This window comes from Nyctereutes procyonoides, unplaced genomic scaffold, assembly GCF_905146905.1.
Source record: "Nyctereutes procyonoides isolate TBG_1078 unplaced genomic scaffold, NYPRO_anot_genome, whole genome shotgun sequence".
Classification (NCBI taxonomy): Eukaryota; Metazoa; Chordata; class Mammalia; order Carnivora; family Canidae; genus Nyctereutes; species Nyctereutes procyonoides.
Window position 1 is genome coordinate 102,529,262 of NW_026575125.1, and position 20,168 is coordinate 102,549,429.

A 20,168-nucleotide genomic window follows, 5' to 3' on the forward strand; every position below is an offset into this window, starting at 1 on the left:
CTGTAGCCTGTGGTCTTTTTTTTTTTTAAGATTTACTTATTTACCTTAAAGAGAGTGTGCACAAAGAGGGGGAGGGCAAAGGGAGAGAATCTCAAGCAGACTGCCTGCTGAGTGCAGAGCCCAACACAGGGCTCAATCCCATGACCCATGAGATCATGAGCTGAGCTGAAATCAAGTCAGATGCTTAACCAACTGAGCCACTCAGGTGCCTGATTCATAGTCTGTGGTTTTTTTGTTTTGTTTTGTTTTTTCATAGTCTGTGGTTTTAATGTGCGCCTAGCTCTGTGAGATCATTCAGTCCCTCAATCATCTCTGCCTACCCCCTGGTCTTCCCCTCACTTTTCTCCCATTAGCACCTGATGCTGGCCAGGCTACCCCATTCCAATGGAACCGAATTCCTCAGAAAGCTGTAGATTGGTACTCACCGTGGTGGTCAGCTTTCCACCATTCTTCTGGACATACTGAATAGAGTCGTGGATCGTCGAAAAGAGACCAAGCAGTACATTCTCCATGTCGTAGATTCTGTACATGCCATTCACCAGTTCTTCCAGAGACAGAATGTATTCTCTCCAGTACTTGTCAATCTCCACCACACCTGCCATACAGCCTTGCATGACCACATTGCAGTAGCCCCCACAAGGCTTAACCATCATCAGTCCCTGGCAGTAAGAGCAGTACCACATTCTGGTCAGCATTCGGCCACAGTCTTTACTGAACTTTAGGTGATCAGTTGTGTTGATCACCTCAATTCCGAGATTCAGGGCCTGGAGGAATATCCTGGTGACTTGCAGTGACTTGGAAACCTGGGTCATAATAAGCTTGGGGAAACTCCCAAATACTTTCAGGTCACGCCTTGCCCCTCGGAGGCACTCATTGATGTCTAAGGCTGACTCCGGCAGGCCGGGGTTCATGAGCTGGGTGTAGATGACTGGAAAGAGGCTGTCAAACAACTCATTGACCATGTCGTCCACATTGATATCCGAACCCAGGATATAGAGAGACACGTCAGTGAAAAATTCGCCCACAAACTCAAAAGCTTGTGGGGTCAGGCTCGGGTAGTTGTTCTTGAACATGGTGTTGGTGTAGTTCTTAGCATGGCGAACGACAATTTCAAAGGCCTCTGTAAAATAAAAGATACAGAAATGCCCACAAATTAAAGCATGAAAACCCAGGGTGCAATTGAATTTGAGGTTTCTCTATTGCTGTGGTGATTAAAGTCCCATTTGCCTTAAATAATTGACTCATATTCATTTCTGGCATTGCCTCTACTCCTGCAGTTGTTTGCTCCTATAAATCAATTTTCCTTTCTGAGCTTGTAAGTCTAAACCCTGATGTGCACATAAATTCTTAAACACACAAATTGTATTTCAAATGACAAAAGCCAGGATTCGGTTAACATTTCGGCCTCTTGTGAAAATATTGATTAAAAATTGGCTAAATGAGAAGTTATTTCTCTTTTTCTCATTGATTTATTCAGTTAAAAAGAAAATATATTTCAAGACATTTAATTTTTTGACAGAGATAAATATTTGACAACAAACCATACACTACCATATAAACTCACATAACAATTTAAGCCTGTTCAGCCCTGGAGGAGAGGCAAGTTCTTAGCTGAGACTAAAAGCTATCATGAATTTAATCATTTTTGGTAGATTTTCTCAAGATAACTTTAAAGAGAGCTATCTGACAGATTGCCAGACCTGGAAATGGAATATATCCCCAAAATGGGTATCTGGATGGGAAAAAAAAAAACAATCCATGCACTTATCAATATATTTGATATTGCAAATTAACACCTCTGGTATTTGTAAGCTGAACATCTGGAAGGATAACTGTTAAGCTTCCTTGGTAAAATTTGGCTTCCACATGGCTTGGAAGCCTTATCTACTCTACAGAGACTATGAATTCAAAATTACATCTGCTGCCCCTACCCCTTGGCATAAGGCCCAATTAGTGTCATTGGTTTGAAAAAGAATGTAGTAATGTCATTATCTCATTTTCTCCAAACTGAAACACTCCAGATACAAATTATCCCAAATAATCAGAGTTCCACATTTATATGAGGGAAGAGAAAACAACCATAATGATATGTTTCTCAAGAAACAAGACAGTTTAAAAACAAACAAAAATAACCAAGTTTTCTGAGACATTTAAAATTAACTTAGTACTTTCTCTCATTTCCTTCCAAAGTGCAAAGGTCCATGACAGATGTAATCTAAATGATGCCAATTCATGAGCCTTGAAAAATCAAATTATTACTACTTTCAGACTACTAGAGAGACTATATTCCACCAGCTCCTTGGGATCGCTTAGTCCAATATCACAGTCATCTGTGGCAGAAGTGAGCTCTAGGTTGTACCACCACCATCTGCACCAGATCCCTCACAAGGTAGAATACGTTTGCTAGATTCTTCCCTTGGGTTTATGACATGCCCAGCAATGGTGAGCAGATGTCAGTGTTATTCTACTGGGCTTCCAAGCTCACTCAATAAAGTTAATCTTCATTTCTGTCAACTGCTATGTGCTCATTTGTTTGTTTTATTCTGTTTAGAACATTAAGCAATTCCTAGAAAAGTTATCTATTTGATAGGAATTTCTTCCTAACCCCACAGGCTATTGTATTCTCAACCCATGAATCTAAAGGTTGAATGAGGCCACAAGGCCAAAAGATCATCCAGCTCAATACAAACGACCAGTCAATGAATTCTTTAAAATCATCAGAAATGTAGGGATTTAAAACTATCCATTCATTTTAACTTTAGCTACCAGTCATTTATTATATACTAGGCTCTGTGCTAGGTGATAAGGGTATATAAGTGCTGGGCAGATGGAGATAAATGACATACCATCCCATCTTAAAAGTACTCATGAGCTATATGGTTTGGTGTTTACAAAGCATTTCCGAGAATATCATGCTATCTACATTTTACAATCTTCTGAATTTGATATTGTGATCCCCATTTTCTAGTTGATGGAATTGATGCTCAGCAGAGTTGAAGCACTTTCCCAGGGTCACATAACTGCAAAGTAGAAGCAGTCAGCTCAGACTAGTGTCTCCCAGCAATGGTTACACTCTAGCTGCCCTCAGCCCTAGAGCCAATACACACATCCTCAAAAATCTTTGTAGAAAGTTAAGTTCTTTTAAAAGCTCATTATTTTCCCATTGGCTTCTCCTCGCCAGATGGAAATGTATTAGAAGAAATTGCAGCCCAAAGACCAACAAAGCAGAATCGTACTTCTACCTTTGCCTTGGGGCAGGCACAAAGTAAGGGAAGGAGGACTGCTACCCTCAAATGAATTCTCTATAAGGCAAACTTCTTCCTTATCCCACAGCATGTGTCCTCTAACCTGCAAGATATATGACAGGGAAGTTCCATAGACTGTACTGCCATAACCTTGTTTTTTTTTTTTTTTAAAGTTTCTGTTACTAGCACCGCTGGATCAATAGCAAAAGAAAATTGCAAAAGATCATGAACTCTTCTACTGGAAAAATAACAACCATGCATATTGCAGGGGGAAAGGGCTCTGGGTCACATATAACCTCAAGCTCACACATGCCCCTGCTCTATCACAGCTCGGAATCCACTTAGCACATCTCGGGATTTTGCCCAGCCCCCTTACTTCTACATTACAGGACAACTGACCGAACAGTAACTGCGCGAGCAAAGGCTCCTTGGGGACTTAAAGGAACCAGCACAAGGTGAAAAGTGATGCTCAGCTTGAGGCCTGCAACTGGAGATTTCATGAAATGAAGGCAAGGGCTAGAATTACTGCAAGGAAGTTCAGTCCATTGATTTTTTTTTTTTTGTGGGGGGAGGAGGAGTCAGAAAATAATGTATACTGAAGCTAGATGAGGGTATTCTCTGTCTCTTTCCTGGAAAGAAGTCAAGAGTTATGTCCAGGAAGAATTGGAACAATGTAAAAATCAGAGCTATAAAGAAAAATTGGGCACTAAACAAAAAATATTATTTTAAAATATATAATAAGATAAATGATATAAATAGATCTAATAAAACTTTGTTAATATACATCTCAATATACCTAGGCTTCTAGATTTGTAAATGTCCCCATCACTATCCTGGTCGCCTCCATCTGGACACACAATAGTGTTGTCAACATCCTCCTTAAATTATGGTGCTCAAAAGGGGACATAATTCTCCAGATGTAGCTTGATAGTGAATTTTGCAATCAAGCTTTATTATGTCTCTTTAAATGGTTCAACGACTTCTACTAAGCAACCTTCCAACCTCTGGACACATAGCCTTCTACTGTAGCAAGATGACCATTTTTAGGATTTGCTAATGATACTGTATTCAGACCTAGACAGAAAGAAATGCGTTTTCATGAGCCTTTTCAGCAGAAGGCTACGTACTTTCAAAAAAGGAGATTATAATCATGGTTGGAAGAGAGGAATGAATGAGCCACTGAATTCCCTTTAGGCCCTTAAGAAGAAGGTTCTTTTTTCAAGGTACTTTCTCCCCATATCATAATAATGGCAAATACTTAATAAAAACTTCTAAAATTCCTAGATCGATGCCATATAATAAATTGGACTCAAAATAGTCCCCATTTTCAAGCACAGGTACTTTAATGGAAAAGGGAAAGTAACAATTACCCGGCACCTGCAACGTATGTGCCAGGATCTATGATAAGTGTGCTCACGTATGTCCTCTCATTTAGCTTTAACATAGCCATACATATTTGGAATTGTTTTTATTTGGTGAGGAAACTGAGGCTCAGACAGGTTAAATGACTGTGCAAGGTACTATCATAATTAAATGCCAGGACCTGAATTTGAATGAAGGTCAGTCTAACACCAAGACCCTTATTAATCTTACAATATGCATCACACTTGAAAACTGTACATTGGGAGACTTCTGGTCTTGGCTCCAATAGGTAGAGAGCTTAGAATTCATTGTTCCCATCTTCCAAGACCAGACAATAGCAGAAAAAACTGAAAATCAACAATTCTTCTTAGGCCTATCAGGTAACTGAGATCACAGGGCAAACTGCCACCCTGAAATATGGGAAGATGGGCAAACAGAATCACAGGTGTGACCAGCTTACCTGGAACTGAAGCTACCAGAGCCATAAACTAGTAAGAACACTAAAAGGGCAATTTTGGCAAATTGACAGAGGCTAAATGTGGACTAGGGATCCCTGGGTGGCTCAGCGGTTTAGCGCCTGCCTTTGGCCCAGGGCACGATCCTGGAGACTCGGGATCGAATTCCACGTCAGGCTCCCGGTGCATGGAGCCTACTTCTCCCTCTGCCTATGTCTCTGCCTCTCTCTCTCTCTCTCTATCATAAATAAATAAAAATTAAAAAAAATAAATGTGGACTAACTTGAGGCCTAAAAGCTCCTGGGCCACCAGTATTATGAACCATCCCCCACCACACACACACACACACACACACACACCCATGGGATTTACCTCCAGGAAACATTCAGAGTTCTCATGGTGAAGATCTAAGAAAAGTCTTCTTGTTTTACAGGCAGGGGGAGGGAGGAAGTAATAATTTAGGAATCTACCGTGAGCATTCTCCATAACAAATACCTTTTCTCCAAAGGACATAATTTTACCAAAGCCTAATATACCTGGTAGAAGGGCAATTATAGAAGTCTATCCCCCTCTGGGTCTCCTGCTCTAAAGGGAGAAAACAAAAGCTAAGAAGAACTTAGGAAGGTCACAGACCAAGAATTTAGACTCACTGAAAGCTTAAGATTAATCATAAGATTATAGATGACTTCTACTCCTATAATTTACTACCAGAAAGACAAAGACCCTATTTAAGAAGGAGTTATTAGGGAAACCCCAAAACAACTGGTGAGGAAAAAATAAAACAAGGAAACTACAGAAAACTAAAGCTTCTGGCACTTACAGCTACAGCAAACATCAAATAGCCCAGCTCCATAAAAATTCACACTAAAAGTGTAATTACCTTAGTTCCTATTACCCTATGTCAAGCCTTACTTTCAACAATCACAAGCCATGCTAAAAGATAAGAAAAACAGTCTGAAGAGACAAAGCCATGATCAGAACCATAATGAGATATGGCACAGATTTTGGAAATATCAGACAGGAATTTAAAATATCAGACAGGGAATTTAAAATATTATCAACATGTTAAGGGCTGTAATGAAATAAGTGAACAACATACAAGAACAGATTGAGTACTGTAAATATGAAAGGGAAAATGTCAGAACTATCAAAAGGAAATGTTAGAAATCAAAACAACAAACAGAAATGAATCAGTGAGCTTAAAGAAATGTCAATGGAAAGTTCCCAAACCAAAATAGGATGAGAAAAAAAAAAGAATACCTAAGAGCTGTGAGTCAAATTTAAAACATGTAGAATATGTGTCATTGTAATTCCAGAAGGAGAAGAGAGAACAGCACAGAAGAAATATTTGAGGTAGTAATGGCCAAGAATTTCACAAAATTCATTATAGACACCATCTAAAGTTGCAGGAAGCTCAGAGAACCACAAACAGGTTGAGGATCAAAATATCTACTCCTAGGTGTATCATAGTCAAACTGCAGAATACCAAAAAGAAAGAGAAAATCTTTTAAGAAGCCACAGGAAGAAAAAGTCATCTTACTTATAGAGGAACAACCATAAGAATTATATCAAACACCTCATCAGAAACCATACAAGCAAAAAAGAAAGGGAAATGGGGTGCCTAGGTAGCTCAGTCGGTCAAACATCTGACTCTTGATTTCAGCTCAGATCATGATCTCATAGTCATAAGACTGAGCCCCATGTTGGGCTCTGCACTGGGCAGGAAGCCTACCTAAAATTCTCTCTCACCTTGGCCCCTCTCTCACCCTGCACACTCTATCTCTTAAAAAGAGAGGGAAGTGAAATATTTGTGTTGAAAGAAAAAAAATTGACCAATGTAGAATGGTTTCCTGCAAAAATTTTATTAAAAAGAGAAGGAAAAATACAGACCTCAGAGAAACAAAAACTGAAAAAAATTGAAATAGTAGATCTGCCTTGCATAAAATGTTAAAAGCAACTCCTCAGGAAAATCATATAGGTCAGAAAATTGGGTAAGGAAAGGAAGAGCATCAGAGAAGGAATGGCAAAATAAAACATTTTATTTTTCTTTAAAAAAACAGATCTAACAGATAACTGTTCAAAGCAATAAGAGCAACAATGTATTTGGTGACTATAGGATGTGGATGGAACAGGAGAGAGGAATTGGGAATACTCTGTTATAAAGTACCTGCACTACCAGTAACACAATATAGTGTTATTTGAAAGTGGACTTAAAATAGTTTTAAAATGTATATTGCAAACTTTATGGAAACTGCTAAAAATTTTTTTAATTTTTATTTATTTATGATAGTCACAGAGAGAGAAAGAGAGAGAGGCAGAGACATAGGCAGAGGGAGAAGCAGGCTCCATGCACCGGGAGCCCGACGTGGGATTCGATCCCGGATCTCCAGGATCGCGCCCTGGGCCAAAGGCAGGCGCCAAACCGCTGCGCCACCCAGGGATCCCGGAAACTGCTAAAATTTTTCAAAAAGATGTATAATTGATATGCTACAGGAGGAGAAAAAATGGAATCATAAAGAATGTTTAGTTAAAACCAGAGAAGGCAGAAAAAGAAGGTTAAAAACATCCACAACAAAGAAATGCAAAATAGAAAGCAGTTACAAATATGGTGGATACTAATCCAATTACATTGCTAATCACTTTAAATGTCAATTGTTAAAATACAGAAAGTAGGGGCACCTGACTGGTTCAGTTGGTAGAGCATGCAACTCTTGATTTCGGGGTTGTAAGTTTGAGCCCTACATTAGGTGTAGAGATTACTTAAACATAAAATCTTTAAATATACAAAGTAAAAAATAGAGATTATTAGAGTAAATATAAAAACAAGACTCAACTATAGATTGTTTACAGAAAAAATATATTGAATATAGAGATACAGATAAAGGGATAAAGACATACCATGCTAACACTAAGAAAAAACTAGAAGAGCTAAATTAATTTCAGACTAAGCACACTTTGGAAGAAGGAAAACTATCAGGGATAAAGGGATCAATTCTCCAAGAAGATATAATCCTTAATGTATATGCACCTAACAACAAAGCACCAAAAATATGTGAAGGGAAAACTGATAGAAGTATAAAGAGAAATATACAACATCAACATTCCTCTAACAATAATTAACAAATCCATCAGGCACATAATTAGCAAGGATATAGTTGAATAGCACCATCAATCAAATAGATCTCATTGACATTTATAGGAAACTTCATCCATCTACAGCAGGATATACATTCTTCTCAAGCTCTCATGGAACATTCACCAAGATAGACCACATTCTGGGCCGTGAAATACATCTTAACCCATTTAAAAACATAGAAAACATACAAAGAATATTTTTAGACCACATAGATTTAATTATGAATCAATAACAGAAAGATAATAAGACAATATCCAATCATTTGCAAGTTAAACAACACACATGGGAAAAGAAGTCTTAAGAGAAATTTTAAAATATTTTTAACTAAATGAAAATGACAATACAACTGACTGAAATTGGGATGCCATAAAAAAGAATGAAATCTTGCCATTTGCAACAACATGGATGGAGCTAGAGAGTCTAATACTAAGCAAAGTAAGCCAGAGAAAGATGAATATCATATGATTTCACTCATATTGGAATTTAAGAAACAAAACCAATGAGCAAAGGGAAAGAGAAAGAGAAAGATAGACCAAGAAACAGACTCTGAAAAATACAGAACAAACTGATGGTTACCAGAGGGGAGATTGGTTGGGAGTTGGATGAACGGAGTTATGTATAGAATTGTTGAATTACTATACTGTACACCTGAAACTAATATAATGCTGTATGTTACCTATCCTTGAATTAGAATTTAAAAACTAAATAAAAAAAAGAAAAAAGAAATTAGTGGGATACCGTAAAATAAGTGCTTAGAGGGAAATTTATAGTATTGAATACATATATTAGAAAGGAAAAAAAGATCTCAACACAATAAGATTTCACCAAAGGAAAGCAGAGAAAGAAGAGGAATATAAACCTAAAGCAAGCAGAAGAAAATAAATATACAAACTAGAACAGAAATCAATGAAATTGAAAACAGAAAATCAATAGAGAAATAGAGCACTGGGTGGCTTAGTTAAGTGTCCAACTCTTGACTTCAGCTCAGGTCATGATCTCAGGGTCATGAGATCGAGCCTCGAGTCAGGCTCCATGCTAAGCAAGGAGTATATCTGAGATTCTCTGCCTCTCCCTCTCCCTTTCCCTCTGTACCTCTCCCTGCTTGTTTGCGTGTGGTCTCTCTCTCAGATAAATAAATACATCTTTAAAAAAAGAAAATCAATAGAGAAATCCAATTAAACCAAAAGCTAGTTCTTTGAAAAGATCAATGAAATTTCAAAACATCTAGCTAGGCTAATGAGAGAGAGAGAGAGAGAGAGAGAGAGAGAACACAACTTATTAATATGAGAAATGAAAGAGGAGTCATTACTACTAATGCCATGGGTATTAAAAGAATAATACATGAATATTATGAACTCTATGACCATAGCCTTGATAAAACTGATGAAATACATCAGTTTCTTGAAAGATAAAACTTCCAACACTTACACAAAGAGAGAGTGATCATCTAAATTGGCCTGTATTTCTTAAAGAAATTGAGTGATTAAGTAACAACCTTCCAAAAGGAAAGCACCAGGTCCAGATGGTTTCACAGGTGAATTCTTTTTCTTAAAAAAGATTTTTTTTTCATGAGAGACACAGAGAGAGAGTAAGAGACATAGGCAGAGGGAGAAGCAGGCTCCCTGTGGGGAGCCTGATTCGGGGCTCGATCCCAGGACCCCAGGATCCCAGTATCATGATCCTAGCCAAAGGCAGATGCTCAACCACTGAGCGACCCAGGTGCCCCTCACAGGTGAATTCTATAAAACATTTAAGGAGAAAAGGGTACCAATTCTCTACAATGCCTTCCAGAAAACAGAAGCAGAGAGAACATTTCCTAACTCATTCTATGAGGCCATCATTACCCTAATACCAAAACTGGATAAAGACATTTCAAGAAAGAAAAACTATAGACCAATATCATTCATGAACATAAATGTAAAAATCACAAAATATTAGCAAATTAAATCCAGGAATATATAAAAAGAATCATACACCATGACCAAGTGGGATTTATTTCAGATATGCAAGTCTGGCTTAACATTCAAAAATCAATATAATCCATTATATCAACAGGCTAAAAAAGAAAAATCACATGACCATATCAATAGGTGCAGAAAAGACATTTGCCAAAATCCAACACCATCTATGATAAAAGCCATCAGTAAATGAGAAAGAGAGGAGGGATTTTCTCCACTTGATAAAGTATACCCACAAAAGATTACAGCTAACTTTGTAATTAAGTTAGAAGTAATCAGCTTCTAACTTAGGGTGAGAAGCTAGAGGCTTTGCCAGTAAGATCATGGGCAAGGCAAGGATTTTCCTCTCAGTACTTTTGTTCAACATTGTACTTAGAGTCCTAGCCAATGCAACAAGACAAGGAAATATAAGGCATACAGATTGGAAGGGAGAAATAAACTTTTTTTTTGTTCACAAATGACATGACTACCTATGTAGAAAAATCCCAAAGAATCGACAAAAAATTCTCTGTGAAGTAATAAACAATTAAAGCAAGGCTGCAGGATACAAATTTAATATACAAAAGTCAATTTTTCCCTATATATCAATAATAATTAACTGGTATTTCAAATTGAAAATACAATACCATTTACATAAGCACCCAAAAAATGTGATGCTGCTTAGGTATAATACTAACAAAATATGTATAAAAACAAAGGGAGAGATCCTCCATGTTTAGAGATAGAAAGACTCAGTATTATGAAGGAGTCAATCTTTCCCAACATGATCTATAGATTCAATGGAATCCCAATCAAAATCTCTGCAAGTTATATTGTGGATATCAATACCAAAGTTTATATGGAAAGGCAAAAGACCCAGAATAGCCCTCATGACACTAAAGAATAACAAAATCGAAGGACTGGCACTACCCGACTTCAAGAACGCCTATAAAGTTACAGTAATAAAGACAGCATAGTATTGGCAAAAGAATAAAGAAATAGATCAATGGAACAGAATACAGAGCCCAGAAAAAGACTCACAGAAAGGACAAAGGTGATTCAATGGAAAAAGGACAGTCTTTTTTCAACAACCGATTCTGAAACAACTGGATATCCATATGCAAAAAAAAATAAATCTAGATTTGGACCTTGTATCTTTCACAAAAATTAATTCACAATGGATTGTAGACCTAAATGTAAAATGCAAAACTATAAAAATTCTAGAAAATAACATGCAAGAAGATCTTGATCGTTTTGGGTTTAGCAATAAGGTTTTAGATACAACATCAAAAGTTCAACCCATGAAATAAAAAATTGGTAACTTGGACTTTATCAAAAGCAAAAACATGTGTTCTGTGATGTTAAGAGAATGGAGAGAAACACATCTGTTAGGAGAAAGAGAAAACAAGCTTCAGACTGAGAAAAAAAATTGCACAATATAGCTGATAAAGGACTTGTATCCAAAATATACAAAGAACTCTTAAAATTCAACAAGAAAATAAAAAACCCAATGGACCAAAAGATCTGGATAGATCGATGTCTCACCAGGGAAGCTATGCATATGGCAAATAAGCCTGAGAAAATATGCTTAATGTCATATGTCATTAGGGAATTACAAATTAAAACAGCAATGAGATACCACTACACGACTATAAGAATGGCTAAAATTCATCACACTGATAATACCAAATGCTGATGAACATGCAGAGCAACACTGCTGGTGGGAATGCCAAATAGTATGGCCACTCTGGAAGATAGTTTGGCAGTTTCTTTAAAAAAAAAAACAAAAAAACGTTGTATTTATTTATTCATGAGAGACAGAGAGGCAGAGACATAGGCAGAGGGAGAAGCAGGTTCCCCAAGAGGGAGCCTGATGTGGGTCTCAATCCCAGGACCCCAGGATCACTACCTGAGCCAAAGGCAGATGCTCAACCACTGAGCCACCCAGGTGCCCCAGTTTGGCAGCTTCTTATAAAACTAAGTATACTGTTATCACGTGATCCAGCATTTGTGCTCCTAGATAGTTACCCAGGTGAATAGTTTAAAACTGACATTCACATAAAAACCTGCACATGAATGTTTATAGCTGCTTTATTAATAATTGCCCCAAACTGGAAGCTAGCAAGACATCCTTCAATAGGATAAATGAAAAGTGGTATATTTATGCAATGAGATACTATTTAGTGATAAAAAGAGCTGAGAAATCAAGCCATGGAAAGACAGGAAGGAGCCTCAGGCGTCTAAATCAAAGAAGTAAGTCTTAACAGGCTTTAAATGATTCCAACCATTTGATATTCTGGAAAAGGCGAGACTAGGGAGACCCTAAAAAAAATCAGCAGCTGCCAGGGTTTTAGGGGTAGAGAAGGAGAGCAGGGTGAATAGGTGAAGTAGGGGAATTTATGGGGGTGAAACAGTTCTGTATGATATTCTAATGGAGTTTACAAGACATAATACATTTCTTAAAACCCACAGAACTGTGCAACACAAAGAGTAAATCTTTATTGTGAATTATGTACTTTGGCTAATAATAATGTACTGATATTGGCTCATTAATTACAATAACTGTACTCCACTAATGCTAAAAATGGTAATAACATAAGAAACTGTGTGCAGGGGAGAGGGAGCAAACAGTGACTCTGTACTGTCTGCCTGGTTTTTGCTTAAATCTAAAACTGCTCTAAAAAGTAGATATTAACTTTTTAATGAGAAAAACTGGACCTTGGAAATTAGTCCTTGATGTAGCTAGTGACTAGAACCACTGGAAAGTGTTAACTCACTCTATCTTTTCTCCCTTGATCTGCTTTGACATTTCTTTTGCGAGTTAGGGAGTTTCAGCATACAATAGATGCCATATGGCATCAATGTGATTTTAATTGGAAAAACCACCAGAAAAAGTTAATGGACCAAAACATCCAAATAGGCAACACATTCTAGTGTTATTTTTGAATGCTGAATAATTTTTTAAAAAATCAGCCACATAAAAATGGCAAGTTTAGGTTGTAAGAAAAGCCCCCATGTATTCTAGAATAGTTCACAGAGAAGATACTCAAAGGGTTGCTCCAACTTCTGTTGAATTTTCCTGGCATTTTATATTCTACATTAACTAGAATTGACCAAGCTTAGAAATAAGTTGCTATTAAACATAAGCCACCTATTTGTGCAGGCCCATAACCAGACTGTAAAAGGATGTAGCATTTCTTTTTAACTTTCACATGCAAGGCTTCTAAATACCAAAGTACATCGATTAGAAGTAAACAAATGAGTGGGAAAAAAACGAAAATAATGTATTTTTCAACGGATATTACATATCCTTTCATAGATAGACAGAAACATAGATACATACATATATATAGATTTTCCCCCAAAGGCTATCACAGACCAGGGAAGACAATTAAAATGATTCATTTGAAGAATCCTCAGAAATGAGAAATGAATATCCTTAACTACTAAAAAGTACGTGGCTCTGCAACAGTTCGCTACCCCTTTGCTCCATTAACCCAATTAATTCTTGTCATTTACCCTTCACTAGCTTGTCTGAAAAATGATTTTATTTTAACCTCCTAGACACTGTGATTCATGCATCCAATAATTTTTCGCATTTGTTGCCAGAACACAGAGACAAAACTTATGGTCCACCTCTACTAGACATAATCAACCTCATGCATCTGTCTCCTAACCTTCGTCCTGGCTCCACCATCCTTTTCCCCTTTGCCCGATGTTTCCTATGCATTTCGGTTGCAGTGTATCCTGCTTTTATTAATGTGCACCTTTGGAGAGCTGTTTAAATTCTTTTGGGGACAAGGTAGGGTGTAAATCAATGGGTAGGTAGATAAATAATGAGAAGGAGAGAAAGATGACCTATACCTACCACTTCAAGACAAAGTATCACTTCAACAATGTATTCTCATGAGTTTGAGTAGCAACTAAAGAAATGTCTGTGTTCATAAATGGCCAGACGCTTGTCAGGGACTCATTAGTAGCCCAATGCTGTCTTCACCAGCAGTTGTCAGGGCCCAAGGTTGAATGGGCACGCATGGTCCTTCCAAATTCCTGTCTCTTTTTACCCTTCAGCTATCTCTTTAAAATTGTGGTCAAATGTATTTAACAACTTTAAAAATTAAGTAGGTGCTAATAAGACTGGCTTAATCACAGCTCAGAAGACATATGTCTGTCTTTACACTGGATTCAAAAACAAGCCACCCTTGAGAAATCAGAAAGGTGGAAACAAGAATGTAGGAGAACTCCAGACCTTTTGTCTCACAGAAATCACTGGGGATTAGGAATCCACTTTACTGGGAACATGCCAAGAATAACTCTGGTCCTTACAGGAGAATATTGCTGTCCAGCATTTTTCATGCTTGACCATACCTTGCCCTACCATCTTGATGTGTTAGTTCTAAGACATGATCCTTAGTCTTTTTTCATTCTTCACTATCTCTCAGGCTTTCACTTGAATGAGCCAACTCTTGGTTGGTTAGAAAATATTCTTACTTCTCTCTAAGGTTCCCATGATGAGAAGTAACACCTACCAAAAGAGGCATTGGGATCACATTCTTAGATCTTGCAGTTCACTTTTTTCCCCCAATGGTAAGAAACACATTAATTTATTAATATGTTTTAGGTAAATAAAAATCATACAATAGTTATATATGTTGATTATGAAATACAATCTTAATTCACACACTTTAAATGTAAAAACAAATTCAGGTTAACATATTAGAAATAAGGATACTACTCTCTTATTAAAAATGAAGAAATGGACATTTATCTAAATCAATAATAATTGCTTTGACATTGGTAAAATAGAACATGTTTATTTGAGTATAGTCATCTATACCACATCTTCTTTATCCATTCATCTATTGATGGACACCGAGGCTCCTTCCACAGTTTGGCTATTATGGACATTGCTGCTATAAACATCGGGGCACAGGTGTCCTGGCATTTCACTGCATCTGTATCTTTGGGGTAAATCCCCAGCAGTGCAATTGCTGTGTCTTAGGGCAGATCTATTTTTACCTCTTTGAGGAACCTCCACACAGTTTTCCAGAGTGGCTGTACCAGTTCACATTCCCACCAACAGGGCAAGAGGGTTCTCCTTTCTCCACATCCTCTCCAACATTTGTTGTTTCCTGTCTTGTTAATTTTCACCCTTCTCACTGGTGTGAGGTGGTATCTCATTGTGGTTTTGATTTGTATTTCCCTGATGGCCAGTGATGCGGAGCATTTTCTCATGTGCTTGTTGGCCATGTCTATGTTTTCTTTGGTGAAATTTCTGTTCATGTCTTTTGCCCATTTCATGATTGGATTGTTTGTTTCTTTGCTGTTGACGTTAATAAGTTCTTTATAGATCTTGGATACTAGCCCTTTATCTGATAGGTCATTTGCAAATATCTTCTCCCATTCTGTAGGTTGTGTTTTAGTTTTGTTGATTGTTTCTTTGGCTGTGCAGAAGCTTCTTATCTTGATGAAGTCCCAATAGTTCATTTTTGCTTTTGTTTCTCTTGCCTTCATGGATGCATCTTGTAAGAAGTTGCTATGGCCAAGTTCAGAAAGGGTGTTGCCTGTGTTCTCCTCTAGGAGTTTGATGGAATCTTGTCTCACATTTAGATCTTTCATCCATTTTGAGTTTATCTTTGTGTATGGTGTAAGAGAATGGTCCAGTTTCATTCTTCTGCATGTGGTTGTCCTATTTTCCCAGCACCATTTATTGAAGAGACTGTCCTTTTCCCAGTGGATAGTCATCCCTACTTTGTCAAATATTATTTGACCATAAATGCAGTTCACTTTTTACAAAAGAAAGCCAGATAGTATCCAAGGAAGGGAAGTTCTACAGCTTCTCTTGGAATCCATAATGAATAGTTAAAAAGCCCCCTGGGCTCACCAAATCATTCCACTAATTAAAATTTTTTCTTTAAAAAAAAAAAGGTCCTTCCCTGAAGAATTTATGGGGATGGGACATGGGTGACTCCAGACAGTCATGAGAAGAATGGCTTATGTCTTAGCTAGACTGAAAAATCATGAAGACATTCTAGGTCTGGTTACTGTCTTCTCAACTTGCGAAATCTTCTTTTTATAGCGTGTGACCATAATTCCATGAATCAAGGCTAAAAAGTTTCTTCTCTGAACCACCTACTATTCATAACCATAGCTTAGGAAAATAAAAATAGGCATTGAAGACATACTAAATGCTAGATATTGCTCCATAAAGAGGGAATGGGCTTCATTTCAAGGTTCCAATGCAAACATTCTGTTAGTGTCTTTATCTAATAAAATCCTGTATTTCTTTTCAATATACCTTCAGCTATCAAAAAATTGAAAAAGAGCACAACAATTAGGGGGTCTTTTATGTTGTCAGGACAATTAATGTGTTCCTTTGACCCATTCTTTCTCTTGTCTGTTCTTCTTTCCTCCTTTAACCACTTAGACACTAAATGAATATCCTAAGAAAGGTTAACTCTCAGTAGTTTATGCAACCACTGTTATTGGAAAGAACTGTGTTGGTAACCTGTTATTAAAGATTTACATGGAACTTTGTATTTCCATAAGTGCTTTACAGCCAAAGCTTCAGTGATTACAAAAGCACCAGACTCCTCTTCCCCATGGTAACTAGAAGATGTGTTGCCATCCTTCCTCATTAATGAGAATTACCTGATCCAAGTCGACTTGAAATTCCTACACACTCCATCCCAAGGCCTTATTCATTCATATACCCAATAAGTACTCACTGAGCACACTTTATAACAACTTTCTTTTTTTAAGATTCTATTTATTTATTCATGAGAGAGAAAGAGAGAGAGAGAGAGAGAGAGAGAGGCAGAGACACAGGCAGAGGGAGAAGCAGGCTCCATGCTGGGAGCCCGATGTGGAACTCAATCCCGGGACTCCAGGATCACACCCTGAGTTGAAGGCAGGTGCCTAACTGCTGAGCCACCCAGGTGTCCCTGTAACAACTTTCTTTTCACTTTTTACACATAGAGAGACATGCAACTACTATCTACTCTCTTCTGAAAGATAAAGTAAATCTTGGCTAAGAGATCCCAAGCCCCAAGGGTTGAGCTATTGCTTCTCCTGCTGAACCATAATATAGTCTCTTAAGATGTGTGTCCAACCCAACCTTCAATTTGTTTGGGACTTAAATTACTACAGGCCCCTGACATTATGGGAAGTCAATAATATTAGCCTCTTGCTAGAAAACTATTTAAAGACCACTTCTGAGGCATCTTAGCTGTATCATTAGATTGATTTCACTCATATAAAACTAAATTTTTTCCATTTAATATGTACTGAACACAATCTGCCAGACTGTGAATAAAACATGCAAACAAAATAGTCCTTATGCCCTAGAGGCTTGCAATAAGCAGTTATGATAAAGTACTGGATGGCCTATTTCCTTTGAAAAGCATAAAATACCTTATAGATGTGAAAGTATATTTTGTCCCAAAAATCTGTTATGTCCTAAGTATATACATTGTATACATGGCAACACAAGCACCATAACTGAAGTGTTTCATGTCATTTCAGAGTTTCAAATTTTGTATTCTCATTTAATTCTTCTTATCTATCACTGGAAGTAAATGTGAATGTATGTATGGGGGTGGGGTGGGGTGTACACAGTCATGCATGTGCCCAAACAGTAGTTAAGGGAAATACTATTATAACAACTTCACAGGAAAAGAGTCTGAAGCTAAGATTAGCTCTAAGGCATACAGCTACATGGTAGTTGGTGGCAGCAACAAAACACAGGACTCCTATCTGTGCAATGTTTTTTCCATTATATCCATTTCCTTCTAAGGACTATACTACATAGCACTTAAAGATTGGCTTTAGGTATAATAAGAACTAACATCCATGCAGCATTTACCTCTGCCAGGCAGTATCTCAAGTGTTTTGTGTGAATTAATTCACGTGTTATCAGAACCATCCTATGAGGTGAGTATACTATTGTCTCCATTTTACAGATGTGAAAACTGAGACACAGGGAAGTCGAGCAACTTGCCAAAGTTTATATCTCAGATAAGCAGAAAAGCCAAGATGTGAATTCAAACAGTCTGACCTCAGAGCTTACCCATTAAAAACACTATGCAATAACACCTCGAGGTATGGGTAGCTTCTCTCTCTCTCTTTTTTCCTTTTTCTTTTCTTATTGGCTCAACTCTTAAAAACAAAACAAAACAAAAACAAAAAGCACCCTTCCTATTTTAGTTGTTGGGCTTCACTGGGTTTACTGGACATTTCAGGAAAATAACTCCATAGCCTGGGTAAAATGTGAGGAATAAGGCCAAAGTCTGAATGATTCCAACTCCTTACCAAGAACGGTAATTCCCCAGAAGCACACTGCCTGTGATGCCTTATGGCTATGATAAAATGGAAATTATAAGAAAATACGGGAAAAAGGTCAATCCTGTGCATTTCCTAGGGATTATTGATATGGGGATCCAATCTCAAAGCTCTCGGCACTAATCATCAAACTATGGTATTTAACTGAAAAGCTAGCCTTTGCAAAAAGGCCAGGCCCTCCCCTAAGCCACAGTTCCTTCCAAGTGCTACTAGCAGGTGAGACTCGAGGGCCAGCATCATGGCAGTTTGTTGGGACTCAGTCTCCTGCAGGTGAGCTCAGCACATGAAACCCAGGGAAGTGAAGGCCAAGGGACTCATGGAGGCCGGCTTGATTAACCTGGGCAAAGAGCTGCTCAGGTGCATTCAACGGGCCATGGCAGCAGGCAGGTGTCACTGTAGCGACCACAGTCAAGGTCAGTGGCACGTGGCAAGGGGTAGAACACTGGCTCAGGCCAACCACGTGGCCTTCCCCTGACCTTGTCAAAAGGAATAAACATTTTACTTTCAGTAAGTGGCTCTTGTAGTCTATCAACTTCATAAAATGATTTTTGCCCTCCCCTTAGAATGGAGTCATGGGCCTTTGTGTCTGGCAGGGAACTCTGTGAGGGGATGGGGCAGGAGCAGGGGTGAATCTCTTGTTTGGAGCCTGACAGAACCAGACAGCTGGCAGCAAAATGGCAGCATCCCTCAAAAGGTGGCCCTGGTGAAGCTGGGCAGAGCAGTCCCATTCCCCTCCCTTTGCTCATGGGGCCATCAAGGCAGCACAGCGGCCACTAGGATCTACGATTCTGACTTGACTACTGGAAAGTCTGAAGAATGCTGGATGCTCCTCAAAAAGTCAAAAATGTTCACATGCACAAGAGGACATCCTTCCCAATTTACAGCATACCTCATGTAAGGAATTCTCCCTCCTTAGTAAAGGTGACTCTGTGAATTGGCTCAGGAATTGAGCTTTTCTTCCTTCTTCGGGCAGGTGTCTGACAGTCCCTCCCTGGCATTGCCTTTCTTTGGTCTCAGAAGAAAATTATTGCTACGTCTCCAAAAATACAGTGCATACAAACTGGAATACTGTCTGTGACGTCTCTCCTCCTTCATACCCCATATTACATCCTTCTCCACCTTGGTTTTTAAGATATTTATTTATTTAAGAGAGAAAGCAGGTAGGCAAGTGTGAGCAAGGAGAGGGAGGAGGGAGGAGAGAATCTAGAACTAACCCTGCCCTGGGTGTGGAGCCAGATGTGGGGCTCCATCCCACAACCCTGAGATCAGGACCTGAGCTGAAACCAAGAATCAGACTCCGCTGACTGAACCACCCAGGTGCCCCACTCCACCTTGGTTTTTAGATGAAGAACCAATTTTTACTGACATCTAGAATGGTGAGATGCAGTTGAAAACCTATGAGGCAAGCCATCTAATCTCTCTAGGCCTGGACAGATTATTAATTGGTACCTATTTGCACCAAACCAGCTACATTTTGAGGCTGGTCTGCGTCCTGAATTCTGGTCTGCAGCAATTACTGGGGGCTTCAGCAGCTAGCTGAACAGCTTAAAACCCTAGTGCAAATTCTGAGATATGGGTTAGAGAAACACCTATTTTATTGAAAACTCAATTCATTGGGTTTTTTGAAAATATTTTATTTATTCATGAGAGACACAGAGAGACAGAGACATAGGCAGAGGGAGAAGCAACTCCC

General features: G+C 38.3%; 1 protein-coding gene across 1 annotated transcript in view; it reads right to left on the reverse strand.

Annotated features, from left to right (window-relative positions):
- GPC3 (glypican 3) overlaps nucleotides 1-20,168 on the reverse strand; it is a 439,059-nt gene that overhangs the window by 211,538 nt on the left and 207,353 nt on the right. The window contains exon 3 of the mRNA XM_055337953.1: nucleotides 426-1,120. Coding sequence (XP_055193928.1) covers nucleotides 426-1,120 — 695 coding nt within the window. The remainder of the gene's footprint in view (nucleotides 1-425; nucleotides 1,121-20,168) is intronic.